Source organism: Tinamus guttatus, unplaced genomic scaffold (genome assembly GCF_059628265.1).
Source record: "Tinamus guttatus ecotype Peru unplaced genomic scaffold, ASM5962826v1 Tinamus_guttatus_pri_ptg000376l, whole genome shotgun sequence".
NCBI classification, from domain to species: domain Eukaryota; kingdom Metazoa; phylum Chordata; class Aves; order Tinamiformes; family Tinamidae; genus Tinamus; species Tinamus guttatus.
This window is the reverse complement of record NW_028288910.1, coordinates 939641-961574: the sequence shown is the minus strand read 5'-3', so window position 1 is coordinate 961574 and position 21934 is coordinate 939641. Positions and strand designations below refer to the sequence as shown.

The window sequence follows — 21934 nt, the reverse complement described above, 5'->3', positions numbered from 1 at the left end:
AATAACTTCATTTATTATTTTATTGCCTGATTAATGGCTCGGAGCGACTGATTTGCAGCTGAAGTTTTACAGAACGCGAAATTAAAATAAAAGCCTTTTGTAACAAACGCCCCGCATTTGTTCAATTATGTGCTTAAAACTGAGACAAATATAAAAACTTCAATAAATACGTTTTCTTCCAAGAAATGACATACTGTGGGTTTTCTGTTATTGTTGGGCTCGATGTTTGTGCCTCTAAGGAGGTCAGCAATATGGAAACATAAAGGCCAATTTAATTTGTGCATCTGTGGCTGCCAAGTATTTTAATTCCGACAGCTGTGACTGAAGAGTTAATATTTTACTTGTCAAAACCCAAAAGGAGGCCAGTGAATCACTCTAATTCTCATTAAGAGGCTTCCCCCCAGTAGCACCCTAATTCAAAATAATGAAAGTAGAGACTGAGTGCGATTCTAATACCAGTTGAGACCTATCTTTTAATATTTCTCCGGTGATGGATTAGGGATCGGGGAAATTCATCTCAGATCATAGAGCCTAATTTAATAAGGGATCATTCCAAGAGTATTGCATTTTATAATAATGTCATTTAATGTGTCGTCTTCCATTTTTACTGTCCCATATGTATGCTTACATGATGGTGCCATAGGGATAAACTTTTAAAGAACCAGCCGCGCTTTTTGGTTCCGGCTCTCCCTGACGAGGAAGTTCAGCGGCGATGCTCTCTACCAGCGCTCTGCTGTAATTGTGGAATAGTTAAAAAAAAAGCACTGAAAACCAAGAAAGGGATAAAATAAATGCCGGTTTCACGCTGTCTGAAAACCTGGAGTGAGGGGAAATAAAGAACATTTAAAAGGAGGCTAAAAGTGGTTTTAGCATCTCGTGCCATAGCATGAGAAATGCAGCAAACCCGCTGCGTGGAACACACGATAGTGAGATGCTTCTCTCCTGCAACAGTATCCGCACGCAGCATGTCTGAAGGGCTCTCTTGGAGCAGGGCTGCGATTATTTAGGTAGATCAAATTGCTTGCTTGCTTCTGGGATTATTTTAAGCATTATTTTCCAAAAAAAAAAAGTAATTTCCCCGTCTACAAGGGCAGCAAGTTATCAGCGGCCTGTGTAACGGGTGGCACTTTATTAGTGTGCGTTCCTGCTCGGGCTGTGCCTACCCAGGCACGGGGTGGGTGTTTCTGGCATTGCCCCGCACGCGGAATTCGCCGTGGTGACTACGGCAGTGCTGGAGGCCTCCTCAAGGTCAGAAAACCCCAACCACATGGCAGTCAATATGTTGTTATTGGCTTGAGCTCGTGGAGCGGCAGCCTCGGCGCTGCGCAATCACAGCTCTATTGCAGCCGGCCATTAGGAAAAGCGGTGCCGTAATGGGAATGTTTGTTCCAAATGCGTTCGAGTGATCGAGTCTTTCTGCTCCGATAGGAGCGCGGCGGCTCCGCGCGAGCTCGGGCTGCAGCGGCTCCGTCGCACACAGACGAAATAGGAAGCAGCTGAGGAACAACCTGCTGCAAACGATAATCTAATTATGGGGGTCCTCGCAGCATAGCAAGGTGTCATTTAAAGGGGAGCACAATTAACCCAAAATGAGGTTTCTTATCTCTTTTCTCCGGTGTATTTTCATAGTTTGGGTTTCTTTATCATATCTCAAGCATTTTTTTGCACTTTTTCTAATATACCCCAATTCATTATTCTAGACTTGTCTAAAATATTCTTTTTGGGGGTATGTCTTTTAATTTTCTCCTTTTCTCTTTTGCATTTCAAGTTCCCATTTGTCCTCTCACTGTTTTTGCTCTCTTCTGTTTCTTCTTCCTTCCATTTTTCCCATCTTCTCCTCAGATTGATTACTTGGTACTTTGTCACCTTTAATTTTTGAGCCTTACGGGTAGTTGCTTTGCAAAACCCCTTGCCAGCTCAATGAAGCTGCACCTAGATTTTCCAGGCCCGATTCTTCGGGCCACGTTATCTTCTCCTGTATTAGAGCGTTGTTTGTCACTCCCGATTCTTTCGTGTCCTCGCGGTGGGAATGTCATGTAGTCACACTGGGGATCCAGAACTGCTCTGGGGAGTCGCGCTGCTTGCTAAGAGAAAATCATGTTAAAACTGTGGATAATTCAGAAAGAAAATGTTTATGAAGGAGAAGGAGAAGGAGAAGGAGAAGGAGAAGGAGAAGGAGAGGAGAGGAGAGGAGAGGAGAGGAGAGGAGAGGAGAGGAGAGGAGAGGAGAGGAGAGGAGAGGAGAGGAGAGGAGAGGAGAGGAGAGGAGAGGAGAGAAATTGGGGAGAAAAAAAAAAAAAACTAAATGGCTTTTGAGGACAGTGCGGCCTGTGAAAGGATTAAAGCGTCAGGAAGCTCCCTGGCTGCCCAGGAATAGGAGGGATGTGCCTGAACGCTGGCATTTCTCGCCTTCTTCCCGGAGATCTCCCCAGAAGCGCCGGCAGATCCCAAGCGGCTGGTGCGAACCCCGGTGCTTCCCAGCCCGGCCGATGGTGCCACGCGTCGCGGCGGGGAGTTCAGTGGTGGCATCAGCTGCACTGAGCTGCCAGTGCTCTGGCCAGGAGCAGAGCGGCAGCTTCCACACGTTTCCAGCCGACGGCGCCGCTCAGGAGCCCTCCCGTGTCCCGCGGAGACGGCGGCCGCGCGTGGGTGACGGATGGAGGGGTGTCGGGAAAGGCCATTTCCTGCTTTTCCCCTGCGGTTGGGATGGGCTGGCGGCCGCGCGCTCGCTGCTTCCCAGCGTCCCGGGTGCCTTCGTGAAACTCCTCGCCCTGCTGTGGGTCACCAGCCTGCTCTGCAGCTGCACAAATCCAGGATAGCTCATGTACGTGCTGCATCAATGGTGTTTCTTTTAATTAATTTCAAATAATTATGGTCATTTAAAACTGGAGGATGGGGGTATCAAAAAGACACTTATTTCTATATATACTGCTTTAATTCTGGCCCCTTGCTTTCTTCTGGGCTATGTCCTCACCCCAGCACAATCCCTGCAGCAGCCAACAGAGCCAGGAGCTGCACACATGGATATTCCCGAGCAGGGACAGCCGTGGCATTTACATGTGCTTCCCATTGGCCTGGATTTAACCTTTCAGAGACTTTTCTTTTTTGTTTCCAGAATAATTTATTTACATTTTCATTAAAAAAAAAAAATCCTAAAGTTTGCCACACGTCACACACCCCACATGGAAATATTGCCCTGAAGAACTGGACGGACGCTGAGCGCCCGGCGGGTTCCCGTGCCCAGCGCGTGGCCGTGCGGGCCGCAGGGATGTGCCAGGAGCTGCTGCAGGTGCCCGGGGCCTTGGGGACGTTCCTGGGGCGGCTCCGCCGCTCCGTGTTTCCCAGGACAGCCGCTGGCTGCTGTGTCCCGGCATGGCCGGCGCTGCCGGCGCTTCTGCCTGTGTGAGTTTTGGCCACACAAGAGGAGGCCGTTGACATCGCGTCGCATCACAGCCGCAGTATTAAAAAGTTTAAGGTTTAGAGAGGGAGGGGTGGGTTAACGGGCTAATGAAAGAGGAGGCCAGTGTCATTTGGGTGTGTGTTATCTGACAGAAGAAGCTGGGAACTTGGGCTGTGGTGACACCAAAAGGACAGCGAGTGAAGCCCAAATTCCCCCTTCCAGGGGACACAGAGGTTGCACAGCATCCCAAGAGCCTCGTACCAAGAAAACACAAAAACAAAACAACTAGATATTGTGCAAGGGACCTAGCAAGACTTGTTGCTAGTTCCCGTATAGAAACCCTCTGGACTGTTTTCATTCCCGCAGACGTCATGGCCTATGGAGCGCCGGGAGCGACACATCCGCTCTGCCCGGAGCGAGCGGCGGCCCCTCGTGCTCCGGGGGACACTGCAGGGTCCTCCGGGCAATCCAGGAGGGCAGCTGAGATGGGTGAGGTTAACACGAGCACCAGATCTTCTGGAAGTTTCTTGGCCACCTTGAAGGCACAGGAGCAATGCGGATGCGGGAGCGTGCGGACTCCGTGCCCTTAGTGCTCACCGTGCCCCTTTACTGTTTCACAGCAGGGCAACCGGGCCCTGAGGTGGTGAGAAAGAGACAGTTAAAGGTAAATTGCTGTAAATTGCTGTAAAATTGGACAAAGATCAGTATTTACAGTGGGAGGACTCAGCACTGCTGCCAAGGAAAATGCACTATTTATTCCTTGATATTCAGCTACCGGTTGTCCTGCGACAGCTGCCCTCCAAGGGACAAGTGCCTCTTGCCCGGTCCCGCGAGCTGAGCTGCTGGAGAGCAGCATTGGGCACACCAGTTTTATACGGCACATTTAGCACAGTTTGATGGGCTTTAAAACAAAAAGGGGCATAACAAAAAAAAAGCGCTGCTCACACTGGACAAAATAGCTCTTTATTTTTTTCTCTCTATTTTAAGTGTTCTCTTATGGAAAGCAAGCTGAAAACATGAGCGATGCCAACACCGGTGGTCGCCCCTCGTGTGATCCTGCCCTCTCCTCATGCCACACGCATCTCCGTGCGGGTCCCTGCGCCAGGGTGATCTGCAGGAAGCGCCTCTTGTGCCTGCGTCGGCGGCTCGTAAAAATATCCATAATTAAATATCACAAAGCCTGTATTTTGTGCGTGCGTAAGTTCAGGCATTCTAAGAAATAAAATAGAAACAGGAGAGCTCTGGCCAACCTCTGTGGGCCTGTGCTTGTGAGGCATTCCCATCCAGGGAAGCCGGGAATGTGAGCATCCCTGTCCAAAAACACCCTTTTGAGCCTATTTTATTTTAATCGCAGCCGCGCTGAACAACACCGCGCTCTCGCGTGTCCTCCTGTCCCCTTCCTTCCCCTGCTGCGACAAAAGGGCCTTTTCCCTGCGTTTGGCCGCGATCTGATCGTGCTGCCGCCGGGTGCATCGCGGAGCTCGGAGCGCAGGACCCGTCCGAGCGAGAGGGCAGCGCGCGACGAGCTCGCCCGGCCCCGCGGGGGTAATGGAGCCCTTGGCCACCCGCTGCCTGGCTCGGGAGCGCCGGGGCTTGCGCCGGCTCGCGCAGCGGCCGCGCTCGGGTGGGAAGCGGCGCTTTTCGGGCGCGGAGCAGCCCCGCGTTGCCCCCGTTTCCCTCTCGGCTCCGCGGGCTGCGGGGGGCGCTCCTGGCCCGGCGGAGCCGCCTCGGGAAGGGGGGACATCGGGACACGCTTCCCTTCCCCGCTTTCCATTGCCCGAGGGAACGGGCACGAGCTGGAAAAAGAGGCGAGTGCTGCCGCGCTTCCCGCCGCCGCCTGCTCTCTTAAAATTTATAATTGCAATGAATTAAATTAATAAGGCGAATTAAAGCGTCGCGTTAAGTTTTATGAAGCCGCAACCCCGGGAAACTCATATAAAGCGGCAGCTAAACGTGCGCAGGGGTGGGCGGCCCCTCGTCGTGGCCGCAGGTTCTGCGCAAGAAACGCGCGAGCGGCGCGGACGGGTTTAAACGCGGAAGGGAGGAAAATCCGCGGCAATTTAATAGCGGCGGGAGCCGCCGCAGCGTCGCCTGCAGCGGGGACACCGCGACCAGCCTTAAACGCAGCGCTGGGCCCCTAGATTAACACTCGTGACGTCGGGAAGGGATTGACAAAAGTGAAGCAAACCTGAGTGAAACAAAATATATTGTACTGGCAACAAATGCAATGAAATAACAGCATCTTTTTTTTTTCCTCTTTTTTTTCTTATTTTTTTAAAATAACTTAAAATACACTAGAAAAAATATGGTCAATATAAATAATTTTGTTTTCATGGAGAACAAATAGATACAAAGCCCGTCCGCCCCGAAGTGCGCGTGGAAGAGCTTTCCCTCGCGGCCGGGGGTAGGAGCCGCGAGCCCCCGGCCTCCAAAGCTATAATGTCCTTAAACAAACAAACCAAAAAAAAAAAAATCACAAGGTTACGTGAATAGATACACCTTTATGAGATAAAATGTAAATGTTTGACAGTCAACTATCAATTCACAAGTTATAGCCAAAATAAACTTTGTTCGTGTGTATCAACATATTTTACATGTACCTAGTACCTCTCACTGCAATTCGCCGTTGTGCACAGCGGTGCTGGGGGTAAATGCTCTTTTCCTTTCTTTTTTCCTCTCTTTTCGCCTCAGGAGCGAGGGAGCGGCGGGAGCCGGGGAGGGAAAGGCTCCATCTCGCTCTTCCCTTTTCCCTCCGGGATTAAAGGAGGAAGAGCCCAGTCACATTTGTTTGTTTTGTCTTGTTTTGTTGTTTTTTCTCTACTAAAGATGAGGGTGAAGTGCAAGTGAATCAAAGGACTCCATCAATGAAATACAAATACATGCAACCGGAATTGTGCTGCAGGAAGCATCCCGGACAGTTTTCCCATTAGAAATGCGCGGAGAAAGCAGTGTCTCTTTTTTTCTCTCCTTCTTATTTTTTTTTATTCGTCGTCTTTTTTATCTTTTTTTTCCCTTTTATTTTTTTCCTTTTTGTTGTCGCCATCCCAGACGCGGCTGTGAGACTCGAGTCCATCGGAAGCAACGTGAAAGGAGGCCCGCCTCTCTTATCAAATGTCTTGTATTAAAGTGAACTCCGCAGAATAATAAAAAGCTCATTTTCAAAAAAAAAAAAAAGGGGGGGGGGAACAACACACACACACGAAAAAAAAAAAAAGTGAACTTCTCAGCTGCGCGTCCTGTCGCTCCGACTCTTTAAATAAGCAGATAAATAAACAGATCCGCCTCGCGGACGGGGTTATTCCCCGCTCTTTTTTGCCGCGGTCGCCGCTTCTCGCGCGGGGCAGCGCGGCGGGCGCCGCCCGGAGTCCGCGGCGAGGGGCGTCCGTCACAGGCCGAGCGCGGCCGCGTGTTTCTTGGCCTTGAGGCGCAGGTCGGCGATGCTCGAGTTCTTGCTCGTGGTCTTGGCGGCGGCGGCGGCGGCCGAGGCGGACTCGGCGGCGAGCGCGGCGAGCGGCAGCGCGAAGGGCGGCGCGGGGAACATCATGTAGGGCGCGTGGGCCGCGAGGTGCGGGTGCAGGTGCGGGTGCGCGTGGGCCACGGCGCCGTCCAGCTGCAGCTGCGCCTGCACCTGCAACGACAAGGGCGGCACGTTGCAGGCGCCGTCCTGCGGGGCGCAAAGCAGAGGAGACACCGCGTTAGGGCCCCGCCGAGGTCCCGGCGCCCCCCTCCCCGCCGCCGCTGCCCCCCGACGGCAGCTCGCCCGCCCCCCCCGCCGCACTCGCCTGCTGGAAGGGCATCCGCAGCGCGCCCACGTTCACGTACGGCGCCACCCGGCACGCCTCGAACTGGCTCGCGGCTCCGATGAGCACCCCTGCAAGAGGCTCCGCTCAGCCGCGGCCCCGACGGGGCGGCCCCGGCCCCGCCGCGGCTCCCTCCGCCGCCCCCATCCGCTCCTCGAGCAGCCGCCGCCGCGCTCCCCGCTTCCCTTCGACGGGGCGCCCCGGGACGCGCTTTATCCCCCCCGCAACGGCCGAGGGGGCAGCCCGCGCCTCCCCGCACCCCCCAGGGAGCAGCCGCAAGTCCCTCGCGACGCGGTTCCCCCGAGGGGAAGGACAGAGAGTCCCCGAGCCCCCTGTCCCCCCCGTCCCCCGGGACTCGCTTCTCCTTCCCGCACCCCGAACCCGAGGGGGCGGCCGCCCCCCTCCCCGGCTCCTACCTTTGTGCAGCTGGTTCTCCTGCTTGCGGCACTTGGCCCGGCGGTTCTGGAACCAAACCTGCGCACAGCGAAACGGGCGTCACGGCCCGGACCCGCTCCCCGCAACGGGAAGGAAGCGGCGCCATAAAAATAGTAAAACACAAATAAAACACCCGCAGGAGCTTCGCGCGCCGCCGGGCCCGGGGCTGGGCGATTTTCGCCGCGGTTTCACCCGCTCCCCTCACGCTGCACCGAGTGCGCTCGTTAAGAGCTGCCGTTTTAATTAGCGTTACCGGCTAAAACCCCAACACCGAAGCGTTTAAGGAGCCAATTTTGAGGGAGAATCACTGCCATAAGCGCGGCCCAGAATCTCCCCGTCCCCGCACGCAGCAGAGGGTGGCGCGGGAGCGGAATAATCATCTCATTCTCATGATAATCGAATTTACTGCCCTCGCAAGGGCTGCCCAGGAGGCGAGAGCAACTTCTCCCGCGGGGGGGAATTTCCCGCGTGCCTTTTCCACGCGGAACTTTTGCTCACTGAGCAGCGCCGTGACAGCCAAAGGGGAAATTAAAAAAGGAATAAGAACCTCTTTTGTTTTCCCCTTCTCTTTTGAGGTCTTACTTCAGGAGACGGATATAAAGGCGATTCCCCCCGTCCTGTCATTTACTTTCGGCCGCCCTGCCCGCGCCCACCAGAGCAAACGCGCGCTCCCCGGTGCGCAAACTGGTGCGAATAAAATAATAATAATAATAATAAACAAGTAAACAAAAAAATCAAAAATCAAACAAAAATCATACAAATAAAAGCAAAAACACGGCTGCGAAGCGTTTTGCGGAAAGGTTTTAAGGGGCCCTAATCTATGTAAATGTCCCGCCGTTGTTGTGCGCCCGCGCTCTGCAGAGCGCAGCGCGGATTACGCGCGAGCGCGGGCTCTTTGTGGCGCAAACCCCCTGCGGGAAGAGGCGCCTCCCTCCTCATTTTCCCCCCCGCATCGCGGACTGGAAGCTGGGCAACTTTCCTTGGTTTTGGTTAATTTAGGGGCAACATAAAGCGGAACGTGGAGAAGCACGGGAGAGTAAAGAAAAGAAAAATACATTTTAAAATGCTCTTTTTTCCTTTCCCGGCCGTGACCAGAGCTCCTTCTCGTGACTTGGGGCTCGGCGGTGCCCTGGGGACGGCGGGGTCCCAAACCCCCCCGGGCTGCAGATGGTGGCGGCACGAAGATGGGGGGGACCCGCTCCAGCGCAGATGCGCGGGGCCGAGCCGCTCCCTGGGCTCTGCCGCAGAGACACCAGCCTTTTCTCTCCTTATTTTATTTTTTTTTCTTTTCTTTTCTTTTAATTTTCAGGGCTGAAAAAAAATCCCGAAACAGACCCATTTGTTCCCGGTCGGGGCGGGGATGGGGGGCCCGTCTCCTCCGGCAGCTTTCGGGAGGCAGCGGGAGGTTGCGCGGGCTGATTCAATAAAAGCGAGATGCGGTTTCGCTATAAAAGGGGAATGCTTTAAACAGCCCTTTTCTTTTTTTCGCTACCGATTTCTGTATTTCACAGATCTGAACAAAAGCCGCTCTGAGCTTTTATTTGTATTTTTTCTTTCTCTCTCTCTCTCTCTTTTTTTTTTCTCTCTGCGCTTTCCCGCCGCTTCCCTCGCTCCACATTTAAGGATTGCGACGAGCCAACCGCACGTTTTTATTTCATTTTCTCTCCCGGTCGCTAACGGGGCTCAGCGGCCGCGCAGCCAGCGAGGTAAGAGGCGCTTCCGTCGCGGTGCCGCAAGAAGGGCCGAGAACGGGCAAAAAGAAGGGAAAACGGAACAACAACAAAAAAAGGGCATCCCCCCCGAGGGAAGGAGGCCGAGCCCCCCGCGCGGCCGCCGGGCTACCTGCACCCTGGCCTCGGAGAGGCCGAGCCGCTGGCTCAGCTCCTCGCGCATGAAGGCGTCCGGGTAGTGCGTCTCGTCGAAGAGGCGCTCGAGCTCGTTGAGCTGCTCCAGGGTGAAGTTCGTCCGGCTCCGCCGCTGCTTCATCTTCGCCTGCCCTTCCTCCTCCATCGCCTTCGCATCCTCCTTGCGCTCCTTGAGCTCCGCGGGCGCTGCGCACGGAAGGGGCGGTCAGGGGGCTCCGAGCGACCCGTGGAGTTTTGGGGAGGGGGGTCCCACCACGTCGGGAACCCCCCCCCCCCTTCCCATCCCTCCAGCGGGTGCGCGAGGCCTCTGTCGCGATAGCCGCTTTTTTTACGGAATATCGCGGCGGGCAGGACCCAGCGCGCCCCCCTCGGGCTCGGACCCACCCCCAGGCCCAGAGCCCCGCTCCCCGGGCCCGGCCTGCGCGCAGCGGCCGCGTAGGCCCCGCGGCGGTCGCGCCGTTTCCCGACGCTCGTCCTCGCGCCCGGCCCGGCCCTCGCGGCGGGGGCGGCCCCTGCGCGGTGCCTCCCGCGCCGCGCTTTGAAAATAATAATAATAATAAAGAAGGAAGGAAGGAAAGAAAGAGGGAAAGAAACGCGCCCCGCAAGGCCGGCTGCGCGGGGCCCCCCTCTTCCTCCTCTGCGGATTTTTTTTTTTTGGCTTCCCGAGCTGTTTGCGCGGCTTCCAACAAAAGGGGCGGCCGCGGGAAGCTCCGTTTTCCCCGCGCGACTCCGCGGGCGCGAGGGGAAAAGCGGCGCCCGCGCGGGGCTCCGACGGGGCGCGGAGAAGGACGCGGCGCCGGTGCCGCCGTTACCGTCGCTGAGCTTGGGGGTGGCCGCGGCTCCGTCGGCGGCGGCGTCGGGTTCCCGCGGCGGGGAGCGCGCGGTGGCCGCCCGCGCCGCGGGGCTGCCCGCCTCGTCGCGGCCCGGCTCGGCCGCGGCGCCCCCGCCGGGCTCCCGCGGGCCGCCGCGCAGCGGGCCGCTCTCCAGCACCTCGCGGTACGTGATGAGCTCCTTCTTCTCCTTGGCCTTGGGGTCAAACGACTTGGAGACGAAGGCCGTGAGCTCCTCCATGGCCGCGCCTCAGCGGCCGCGCTCGCCCCCGCGGGCGCGCATCCACGGCGCGGGGTGGCGGCAGGATGCGCCGAGCCGGGATGCGCGGGGCCGGGATGCGCCGAGCCGCGCCGGGATGCGCCGAGCCGTGCCGGGCTGCGGGCTGCGCGGATCCCGGCTGCGCCGCCCGACGTGCGCGCCGGCGCTGGGCTCTGATAGCGCCGCGCCGCTGGAAGTGCCACTATTTATACTTTGCAAAGCCGGCCCCTCGTTCCCGGGAATTACCTCCCCTCGGAGCGCCCAGCGGAGCCCTCTTCTCCGCGGCCGCGCCGCGCCGCCCGCCGCGGGGCACTGCGGCCAGGGCGCGCGCCGCTCCGCGCCGCCGCGCGCCGCCCTAATTAATTTAATTAGTTCCCCGCGCGAGGGTCCCGGGAAGCGGGGCCGGCGCTGCGGGGGAGTGGCCAAAGCGGGAGGCGGCGGCGACAAGGGCGGCAGGGGAGGGGGTGGCGCGCAGGATCCGCGCCCGCGCAGCGCCCGCAAACTTCCCGCGGGGCCGCGCAGATCCCCGCGCGCCCCCCGCAGAAGTCGCCGCCTAATTGACAGCGACACGGGCGCATCATTAGCGCTTCCTCGCGCGGCAATGTTGAGGCATCGCGCTAGGCGGAATTAACGCTCTTTATTGCCGATCCCGATGTTTCCCCCCGCGCCGTGGACGCCGGCGCTTCCAGGGCACAGCTCGTCTATTTGCACCTTCGCCCGGGCTCTAATAAATTATTCAGAATTGCTTAACTCCTGCCCGGGCATTGATTTCCCGCTTGACCTCTGCGCGGGTGACTTCAGGCGACGCGGCGGTCACCGCCAAGCGGGTCCCGCGCCCGCCCCGCCGCTCCGCGCCCGCGCACCGTTTTACTCGGAACCGGCTTTAGGATGATGATGATTATGGTTATATATTATAATTATTATTAATAATAATATTTTAAGCGCTTTTAGGAGCCAAATCGGGTCCTATGAGTCCGTCCCGGTGACAATTTCGGGTCGCCCTGCGCGGAGGAGGGGGGGACGCAGGGCTCGTCACGCGGCTTCGGCACCGCGCGCGGGGTCGGTTCCAACGACTTTTAACGGATCGCGCGGCCGGGGGGGCCGGGAGGAAGGGGCAAATCCCCCCGCAGATCCCGACACCCCGGGGGGCCTCGTGGCGCCCCGCGGAGCCGCCCGCGCTGCTCGGTGCGCGCAGCCCCGGGGGGGGGGACACGGGGGCGCCCGGGGCGGGCGGAGCGGCGGGGAGGGGGGGTCGCATCTCCTCCAACCCCGCCGGGACCCAGCGAGGCGCTTTAATTACTCCGGGCTTAAATGAAAAACTATAAATTTCATTTTCCCTCCCCGCCCCGCCGCCCCCCGGGTCGGAACAACCTCCCTCGCCGGGAAACCGGTTCGCGCGCGGCCCCCTCCTCCCCTGCACCCCCCCGGCCCCCGGGGGCGGCGGAACGCGGCGTTTTCGGGCAATTTGCAAATAAATCACTGCGGTTTAATCACGGCGCGCTCCCCCCGGGTGGTCCCGGCGCTGGTGGCCGCACGGGGCGGGAAGGCGGCGCCGGGGGGGGGGTGGTGACAGGACCCTCCGGGGGCTCCGGTCCCTGTCCCGCTCCCTCCATCGATAGCTCCGCGCTCCGCCGCGCTGCCTGGCCGCGTGGATGCGCTCGGCGATGGCTTGGCCCTGTCTGCCCGGCCTCCCCAGCGGGGCGCTGCGCTCAAAGCGGCAGCCGCGGGCCGCGCCGACCCGGGAGCCGCTGCACAGGGCCGAGCCGGGCCGAGCCGGGCCGAGCCGGGCCGAACCGGGCCGCGCAGAGCCGAACCGGGCCGCGCCGAGCCGAACCGGGCCGCGCCGAGCCGAACCGGGCCGCCGCGGCGCTCAGGTAACCGTGAGGGGCCCAGGCCTGAGGGGCGCCGGGGCGGGCCGGGCCCGGTCCGCGTTGCCATGGCGACGCCCCCGGGCCCAGGCCTAGGCCCGGTCCGGGCCCGGTGCCGGCAGCACCGGTCCCGGCAGCGTCCGCGGCTCTGGGGGCTCCGCCGCTGCCTCCGGCTGCCCAAGGGCGCCCTGGGGCCCGGTTCGGCGCTGGGGGCGGTTCCGGACCGTGCACTGCCATCCCCGGCACAGGGCGGCCCCGGGGCCTGGCGCTGCTTTCCCGCCTTTAGCCCTGAAATCCGAAGGGGTGAGGTTGAAAGTTGCCCATCTGCGGTGCTGGATCAAAGGGAACTTTCTCCAGGCGCGAAATGGGCGGTTTTGAACGATGCCATTGACGCTGCCCAGGCGAAATTCCGTGTTTAACCAAGACAGAGTGTTGTGGCACCTGCAGTGTCACTGGAGTGCTGTTTCTATGGCGAGTGCTGGAGGGTAGTAGCGGAATTTCTGTGATTTTTGGACCTCTAGTCGTTTTGTTTGTTTTTCCTAAGATCCCCAGAGCTGTATTTAAGTGCCCCTCCTGTGGCTTTACGTGTTCCTCCTGCGGTGATCTGTGAACTTGGCTAAGGAAAAGAGAGCCCAGTAGGTAGATATTTAATAGCAACAGCAGTTCAGGCTGTTGCTCACAAGAACAGGTGTTTTCCTGCCTTACAAGGAGAGAAGGTGCCCGTGGTACCGACCCATCAGGGCCTGTGTGACCGGCTGGGCTTTCTTTGGGGGTCTCTTTTGCAGAGAGGCTGCATAAACCGTGTGGTCAGTGCCTGCTGCAGTCCGCTCCTTTGGAAGCAACAAGCATGAACTATAAACGTGGGGGTTCCTCTGCCTCTATAACCGCTGTATCGTTGCGATAATTAAAGGTTTTATCTTCTAATTGGGTCCTGTGCTGAAGCGTAGCCCATTGGAGTTTACCGGGAAACAGCCTCTGTGATTCAAACTAGCAGCGTTCTCTTCTGAGCATCTACAGTAGTAAATGTAATAATAATTTGAGACCGATCTTTGCGGAAAATATACAAGTATTATTTACTTGAAATAATTCTAGAAACTAGAAAGCAAGACTGAGCAATGTCAGATCAGTCTGTATGATTATTACACTGTAATGTGTACATTGCTCTAAACAGTATTTAAAAAGAGCACCTGTTGCTCACTTCCTGTTTCACCTATCCTTTTCTTGGCATTTTAAAAATTTTTTAAACCAAAGTATAAATTTTGAAAAAATATATATATATATATATGATTTTTTTTAAAGAAAAACTCTTTTCAAAAATGTTAGGAGACCTTTGCTTTGGATATTGCAGCATACCTGTGCTGCAGAACAGGGACCTCAGACTTAACAGGTCGAGCCATTAATCATCCTATTGAGAAGCTGTTTGGTTTTGGGCAGACTGTAAGTCTTCAAAAAGTTGTTTTATGTACCCTTAGAGTAGTAGAGCTTTCAGAAATATTTAAAAAGCTGCTTAATTTGGTAGCCCAGCTTGGGGCTCAGTGTGAGTGCAGCTGCCAGAGGACCTCGTGTCACTGAACTGTTTTCTCTTTGCCCAGAGCACCTTGATGTGAGCTCAGCAGAGGGTGAGGAGGTGCAGGGAGACCGGACAAGGAGCTCCAGGAGGGAAGATTTGGGCTCAGAGGTGAATCAGTGCGAGCTGCCGTGATGGGAGGGTCAGGAGAAGCTCTCCCTACAGAAGCCTGGGATGGAACCTGTGCTTTCAGCAAGCTGCCATTCATCTGCTGCCAGCAATTACTAGTAAAACTCTTCCACCTCCTTTGAGTACTACTCTATAGTAAATATTTAAAAAGGCAAGCAAAAAAATTACTACTGCTCTTGGGAGTTGCTTTAATATGTCACAACTGGTGGCACCCAGGCTGCTGCTCGCCTGCTGGTTCCCAAGCGTGGTGGGGAGAGGTAAACATGTAGCTGCTGGCTCTCTGCCTCACTGGGCGATGAGACCCTCATCCTCCCTGTGTCTGCACGTGAGGAGGAGGAGTTGGCCAGTGGGAATCACCTGCTGCCAGTGCAGTGGCTGCACGTTTCTGTCGGAGCAGTGTAAGGGTGAGGAGCTGGAATGACGTGAGCCAGCCTTGGAGCTGGAAGGGTGGGCTGCTGTACGGCCCTCTCTTACCTCGGAGGCAGAAGCCCTTGTGGGGCATCTGCAGGCTTTGTCCTGGAACATATGGTTAGAAAAAGCCCATGAGCTTCAGCATATGATGCCATGTAACGAGTCATATTTAGTGTGCTTTTTAGAAAAAAGTAGGAAGTGATATAAGGGTGCATAGAGACATATGGGTAAAAACAGATGTCCTGTGTTTTAATGGCTATTCAGACAAGTGGGAAATACCAAAATTAAGGTAGTCTGAGCATTCTTAGTTTATATCCTTGGTCTGCGGGTGCTTCAAAGTGCTGACGTGCCCCAAAGATACCCCCGTGGGAGAGGCATTGTCCCCAGCCCAACAGCCTGCTGCTGGCTGCCTCTTTGCAGGTGACCCCTGCAGGGAGCCAGCACCCGCATCCCGCTGGCCCGTAGCTCCTCCACGGAGCAGCCGGCGCTTCCCGGGCCTGCTGGGCTCGAGGCTGTGGGAAGGAGGAGTGTCCTGCCCGAGTGCACTGGCCATGTAATAAAAAAGCCCAGCGTGTGCTGAGATTTACAGTACTGGATGTGCTGCTTAATCCAGTTATGTGTTCAAGGGGAGAAAAAATAAAAAAGCTGATGGCAGATGAAGAAGGAAGTTAAACAACAGATGATATATATGTTGAAGTGTAATGTTCTGGCTCATAATGATATCCACTTCAAGTGGTGAATATCTATGCAGAAGTGTCTTTTGTACTCGGTGTTTCTCTGGTCTCTTTCATTAATCTTGCTGTCGTGAACCTTGGTTTGTGAGCTTTTAACTTAAAATCTGTGTGTTGTGGTTTCATCTTTATGAACAGCTCTACTTAAGTTTGAGATTCAGGTTCATCTTCATTTGAAGATCGTTCTATCAATACATACTTAAAGAGTTTTATTTTACTGCTCAATAAGTGGTGGTACCTTAGAGCTCTGTAAAGCTTTTACTAGTAGTGTGTGGGGGGGAGGGAAGTCCTAGCACAAGTTAATGTGTTGATAAAAGGTAACCTTCCTCCACAGAATTAGAAATTGATGTTGTATTTATATAAACAATATAAAAAAGCAACACTTTACAGAACATTTTATCTTCTCAAAATCTGTGTGGAATAACTTTTTATTTTTAAAGATGATCTTGCAGAGTGTAGCATCCTTCTAAAGCTCTGCTGGTTTGGGTGCACGGAGCTTTGCTGGTTTTGGCTGAATATTTCAGAAATGTTTTGCTTAGTGTGTTAGCTCAGTGCCCAGTCCTAATACACTGAAAAGTGAAACTGCTGAGGACTGAGGTAGGAGTACAAGGAAGGTGGCAAAGCTTCGTCATGACTAATTGGTTGGCACTCCTGGCTGCAGGAGTGGAATTGGCAGTACCAGATTGTGTGCCTGAGAGCCGTCCATGATCTGCAGAATTTGCATGCATGGGAACGAGAATTACATAGCTGTCCTGTTGGTTGTGATAATAGATGAAGTCTTGTAAACACCAAAGAAAATACAAATACCTCCTGTTGTGGGTTTTGCTTTAAATGTTATTGGATAAAGTGGAAGTCATGCAGTGTGGTGTGACCAGAGCTTCCCCCGCTTAGATTTTAACCGCTATTCTGTTAAATTCAGTGTTGTCTGTATACTTATTAAGCTTGGAACATAGCTGCATGGAAGATTCCCTTGGGAACGTGGTCATGGTGAGTGCCGGGTCCGCAGGGGTGTCCGGAGGCCTCCGTGTAGGGTGGTAGCAGGTATGAGTTGGAAATTTTGGCTCTCTTGGGAGATGAAGGGTGCGAGTTTCTGTCTGTGGGCTGAGCAGGGCTTTTTGTTAGTCATGCCCTGTGACCTAAGGGCCCAAAGTAACCAAGACTTGTATTTACGTATAAGCATAAGTGTCCTTAACAATGAATTTCTCTCTTATTCTCTTTTCAGCCTTTGCCCTGGAGATCAGGATCTGCTGCCAAGGTGATAAAAGGTATGAAGAAGGACCAAAGTTGGTATGCAGAAAATTCAACTTGTATCTGCTAGGATACCCTAAATATGTCCTGTTGGCTAAAGACAGATGACGCTGTGGTAAAATATATGATCTAATTTCATTGTTGATATGACCAATAAAGAACTACAGGTTCCAGTTTTCCTGGTACAGAAGTGGTTAGGGAGCCTTGACATAACTGTTTATTCTTGGGAAGAAGGCTTCTTGCTAAGTGTCATTAGTTGAAGTGTTTGAAGAGGGATCTTGAGACTTGGGTGGGTAGAACTACTGGTACTGGATCAAAAAATAGTTTTAAAACATTATCCACTTTTTTAAATACTGAAAAAAATGAGAAATGTAACATTTCTTTAATCAGAAGACGACAGTAATAAAACTGATCTCTTTTGATTTGCAAACCAAGGGAAAAAATTGTCTTTGCAGGAATTAAATGAATGGCAGTATACAGACTTTTATTTGTTTACAACTCTATTAGCAAAGTAAGTAAAGCCATTTAAAGTTGCCTGTTTAGACTAAGCACCAAGATCGGCCTTGCTGTAGCTTGAAAAAAAATCCAAGAGCTATTTTAAGTCTAGCTGGATAAGGAGAAACAAAGCCATACATGATGGGCAGTAGCAAGTAGTTGTTGATTTCAGTTGCTGATGTAACCGACTGCATTTTTCAGACTGTATAATGAGCTTAATCCTCCTTTATAACTTTAACTTTAACATTAAATATACTGTAATAAAGGCTGCATATCACTGTAGTGTGAGATGTTAGGTATTGGGGGAACTTGTATGCGCACTACAAATTTCTGAAAAACTAATATTTATGTATAAAATGTGTAAGCAACTTGAAGGAAAACATGTTTTGATATAATAATGGATTTTGTCAAAGTATTTACCTGTGTTTAAATAATTGAGATACCTCTTTTGAGAATATTTAGAGCAAATATTGAATGCCATAATAAATTTATGTAGATTTACCAACAGTGTAGATTTGAAGTTACTTGTCCATCTGAGATTTGTGACATTTTATGCAAAAAATAGGATTTAAATGCAATCCCCAAATTTCCTGCCCACAAAATTAAAAAAGGTATTATTCTTATATCTACTATGTGTAATATGAAGATATTATTATATAACACAATGTAGACACACAAGCTTTTCTTACGGTTTTAGAATCGTAGAAATTCTCCAATTCCTATATCAGGAATTTTTGTTTTTATATAGTTTTAAAATGGGGCATCGCTCGTCAGACACGGAGGAGGAGACCAGAAGCCGCAGGAAGAAGAAGCATCGCAGGCGCTCGTCGTCGAGCAGCTCCTCGGGCAGCAGGACCTACACCCGCAAGAAGGGCGCGAGGAAGTCGAGGTCGCGGTCTCGAGATCTCCAGTCTCGTTCACATTCTTATGAGAAAAGGTGCATTTGGAGTAACTTACTGGCCCTTTCATACTGTCCTGCAAAGCCACAAGTGTTTAAATCTCGTGTGTAGTCAGGTGTAGTTTGGGCTTTTATAGCAGATTTAGCTCAGTCTTGGAAAATGTGGCATTATTTTTAATTAAAAAATGGTATAAATCCAGCTGCAAAGATGACTTCTATATTTAAAAGCTTCCCAAATAACCATTCCTTTCTCTCCTTTTCAATAATGATGTTGGAGTTTCAGCCAGTCAGCTGCTTGTGGGGAACAACAGTTGCTATGCTTACCACTTTTTTTTTCTTGACCTAAAATCATTTTTCCTCCATCAAGGTGATACCTTTCACCCCTTGATCTTTTTAGATATCCTGGATATGTCTCAGTCTGGCTTGAGGTGAGCTTGGATTCAAATGGAACAGCTGGAGGACAGTTTAATAATAAGTGGAGCTAGAAAATACTTAGCATGTCTAGCTGCACTGGAAAACATACTAGAAACTGCTCCTGACCAATCTTTCTCTGGTTGCTAGAAGAGAGAGGTTGATAAGGGGGCAAGTTGGCTAGTTCTGGTTTTTGTTTGTTTGTTTTTTCCCTCCCTCTTTCTTCTGTTCCTGCTTAGCATCTACAGAGAGCCCTTAGGGGACACAGTGAGATGACATGGGCTTTGATGCCAACAATATGCTGATGACATGCAGCTTTATGAATCTCTTTAGTCCAGTGCAGGCATGGCTATCTCGCAGATAAAAACAGAGCTTCAAGGGAGATTAGAGTCTGGATGAAGACCAGTTGACTTAAATTGAATCCAGAAAAGACCAAAGTGCCTGTTTTTAGGATCTGGCCAGCACTTCTGCTTGGCCTTTAGTGTAGGACATTTGCTACCAGCCGTTGAGTCACTGTTGTGCGCTGTGGTTTATCTCTGATGCTTAAGAATCAAAAAATCAAAAGAAAAGATCTCCAAGTACTTCTCCATCTTCATTTGGTAGGAACATTGCACTGCTCTTCCAGGTGAAGACCTGGTATTTTGTGGTTAATCTGCTAATCCTTTCCAGTCCAGACTGCTGCAGTGCTACCTGTGCAGAATACAAGTAGTAGAGTGGCTGTGTGAAAGCTAACGTTTCATGAATTTCATTTTAGTGCTGGGTTTGTAGTCCTTTATACTGAAAAGAGATCTGTACAGTGTATTTCTGTAAGTCCTGCTGAGAATGTAGGTCTAAATGTTTCTCTTAGTTTAACTTTGGGAACTCACTGCCTCTTTGCCACAAATTGCTCATGAACTGTCAAGAGCTGGGTTGTGTTCCTGGATTTGCTCTTAAAGTACTGTATGATTTGGGGCAAATAAATAATTTATTTCTTTTGCCCTTTTTTGCCTTGGAATATACATTCTGCAATATATGTTCTTTAAGACAGGCAGTACTCACATATATGTAAATCACTTAGTACATTTTAATGGTGGTATACATTGACACTCAGAAAACCTGCAATACAAATAATATATATTTTTGATTTTTTTTTTGAATACCCTCTTCAAGAGTAAACATTTCTCCTTAGAAGCAGCAGAATACTAACAGTGTGGTCTTGTTTTAGACGCCGACACAGATCAAGCAGTAGTTCTTCATATGGTTCTAGAAGAAAACGCAGTCGTAGCCGGTCAAGGGGCAGAGGAAAATCCTACAGGTCTCAAAGATCAAGGTCAAAGAGTAGAACAAGAAGGTAAGATTCCTTTTTTTTTTTTTTTTTTTCTCCTAGGAAAGGAAATGAAAATTCTGTCCCATACATCTATTTAAAATTCCTGTGTATTACAGAGTTTGGAATCTGCAAGAATGATTACAAGTGATCTATCTAACCTATACATGTAATTTGAAACTTTTCATGATTCATGAAATCTCTGTACTATGCTTTTGATGTAATATATCTTTGGATTTGAAGATAAGCTATGTATTTTGCATTTGTACACATGCAGAAAACTGATAAAGTCATCCTAGTTTGCTTTAACTGTATTTACCTGAAAAAATTCTGTGAATATTTTTTGACTATTGATTCCTGTTAAATCAGTGCATAGTGTTGGCTTGCTGAAGATGAGACTTAACTATTATTGTTCATCTGTATTTCTCTTGAAGAAATAAGTATTTATAGTTGCAAAGATTTTTAGACAGTGTTTATAGAAATCTCTGTTGTTGAAAACAAAATTTTAATATATCAGATTACGACAAATAGGTATTTTCAATAATAAACAGAACTTAAATATTTAAAATCCATTCAGATTTTTCAAATTAACATCTATTTCATACTTTTGTGATTTAAAAGATCAATTATTTGTGGTTTTTGATTTTTAAAAAAAGTTTGTTTGAAGTTTCTTTGTGCGTATTAGAATCACTATGATCACTTTGTATTGAAATCCATTGTTGCCTGATAAATACCAGGCAGGTATCTGTGTACAGCTCTTCAACTGGGTAATTTTGTGTATTTATATTAAGAATTTACTAAAACCATGTTATGTTCTTATACCAAATCAGTAGAATTTTTGCTTTTAAATGTTGCTGAAGGACATGAGCATTTCACTTGTGCCTGGTCATATTCTCTCCTGACTTGTTCACAGCTGTTCATTATAATAGTTGCCTGGACACTTATTGTTGCCATGCCTTTGTAGTAGCAATTTGGTTATTCAAACAGTGTGATCTGAGTGTACAAACCTTCTGAGCAGGCAGCCACGCTGGGCGTGGAAATATTCCTCTATATATCCACTGTTTTTATATCAAAATTGTGTTTAAAACAATGAAACGTTGAAGGAAATAAGGTGAAAATGAGGGTGTTTTTCCAGTATGTTGCCGAGCATTAGAAAATCTGATAACCAGTTTTAAAGATCTTGCTATTATTGTGAGGTCTTGTTGCACCTAGTTTAATATACTATTGGTCATGTTTTTCGAGGTGTTTATTGATCTTAATTGCTCTTGCAATATATGGAAATTATACCCCTACAAAATTTAACTTGACTGCCATTTACTTCATTTCATGCTGTGAAATATTATTTATAAAATACACTGACTTTTCAGTATTCCAGCTATGAAGGTATAGCTGCAGGTAACTTTAAATTGTATTACTATTCACAAGCGTGGTTCTTTAGAGAATATATATATATATACATATATACATATATATATATATATAAAATTATATATAAACTATATATATAAAATTCAGGTGTTTTTATATATTTATATAATATAAATATATATGTAATATAAATATATATATATAAGATCTTTTGTCATGTTAAAAGCGTAAAACTAAAACCAACAGATCCCACTGGCTGCTTTATTGTGATTTTTTTCAAGCTTACTTTACTGTGATGTTAAGCCATTATGAAGCCATGGATTTATCTAATTTCTGGGGAGGAGTTAAATGGGTTGCAGAAAGCTCTACCCCAGGTCTGCTTTTTTCCGTATTTATTACTATGGAGGCAGTCATAACAGGGCTAAATGGCTCCCTTCTGTGCTATCTCCATCTGCTGCTCCGAGGTATAGGACAGCTTTCTTGAGGAATGTTGAGTGCATTTTCCTTCAGGTAGACAAAGAACTTGTTGGGGAAAGAAGAGTGTTTGATGCAGGGGTATAAAACGAGTGTCAGAAGCTGATCAGCACGTGATCAGGGTCTTGGTTAGAAGAGCTGTGGAGGCCTCGAGTGGCGTTTGCTGGTGGCAGATCCTAGTCGAGTGGAAGGCCACGGTTGCCCGCATGCTGTGGTGTCACCCTCGGAGCTCCTCGCTGCTGGTGGCTGTGGGGACCAGACTCGTAAATGAGCAATGTGTGAGAAGGGCTGGTGGTGTTATGGAATTTTCATAGGAATTTGGCATCTGAAATTCCTTGTTTTATTTACTGCAACCTCAGATCTTCAGAGAAGAGACTTGGAAGAGCAAAAGATGAGAATAATGCAAACTGCAACCTGTAAATGCACTTATAATTGAAAATGG

General features: G+C 50.8%; 2 protein-coding genes across 3 annotated transcripts in view; one reads left to right on the top strand and one right to left on the bottom strand.

Annotated features, from left to right (window-relative positions):
• Window positions 1–6785: 6785 nt before the first annotated feature.
• SHOX2 (SHOX homeobox 2) lies at window positions 6786–10571 on the bottom strand. Its single transcript, XM_088530430.1, has 5 exons — window positions 10313–10571; window positions 9478–9686; window positions 7617–7674; window positions 7183–7271; window positions 6786–7028 (listed from the first exon to the last, which is right to left on the bottom strand). The coding sequence occupies exons 1-5, from the start codon at window positions 10569–10571 to the stop codon at window positions 6786–6788; spliced, it is 858 nt and encodes a 285-aa protein (XP_088386556.1).
• Window positions 10572–17786: 7215 nt separating this feature from the next.
• The window catches only part of RSRC1 (arginine and serine rich coiled-coil 1), a 106786-nt gene continuing 102638 nt past the window's right edge, over window positions 17787–21934 (top strand). For both annotated transcript variants that reach the window (XM_088530469.1, XM_010227348.2), the window contains exons 1-2: window positions 17787–17975; window positions 19552–19677. In XM_088530469.1, the coding sequence (XP_088386595.1) occupies window positions 17794–17975; window positions 19552–19677 (308 nt within the window). In that variant the 5' untranslated portion in view covers window positions 17787–17793. The remainder of the gene's footprint in view (window positions 17976–19551; window positions 19678–21934) is intronic.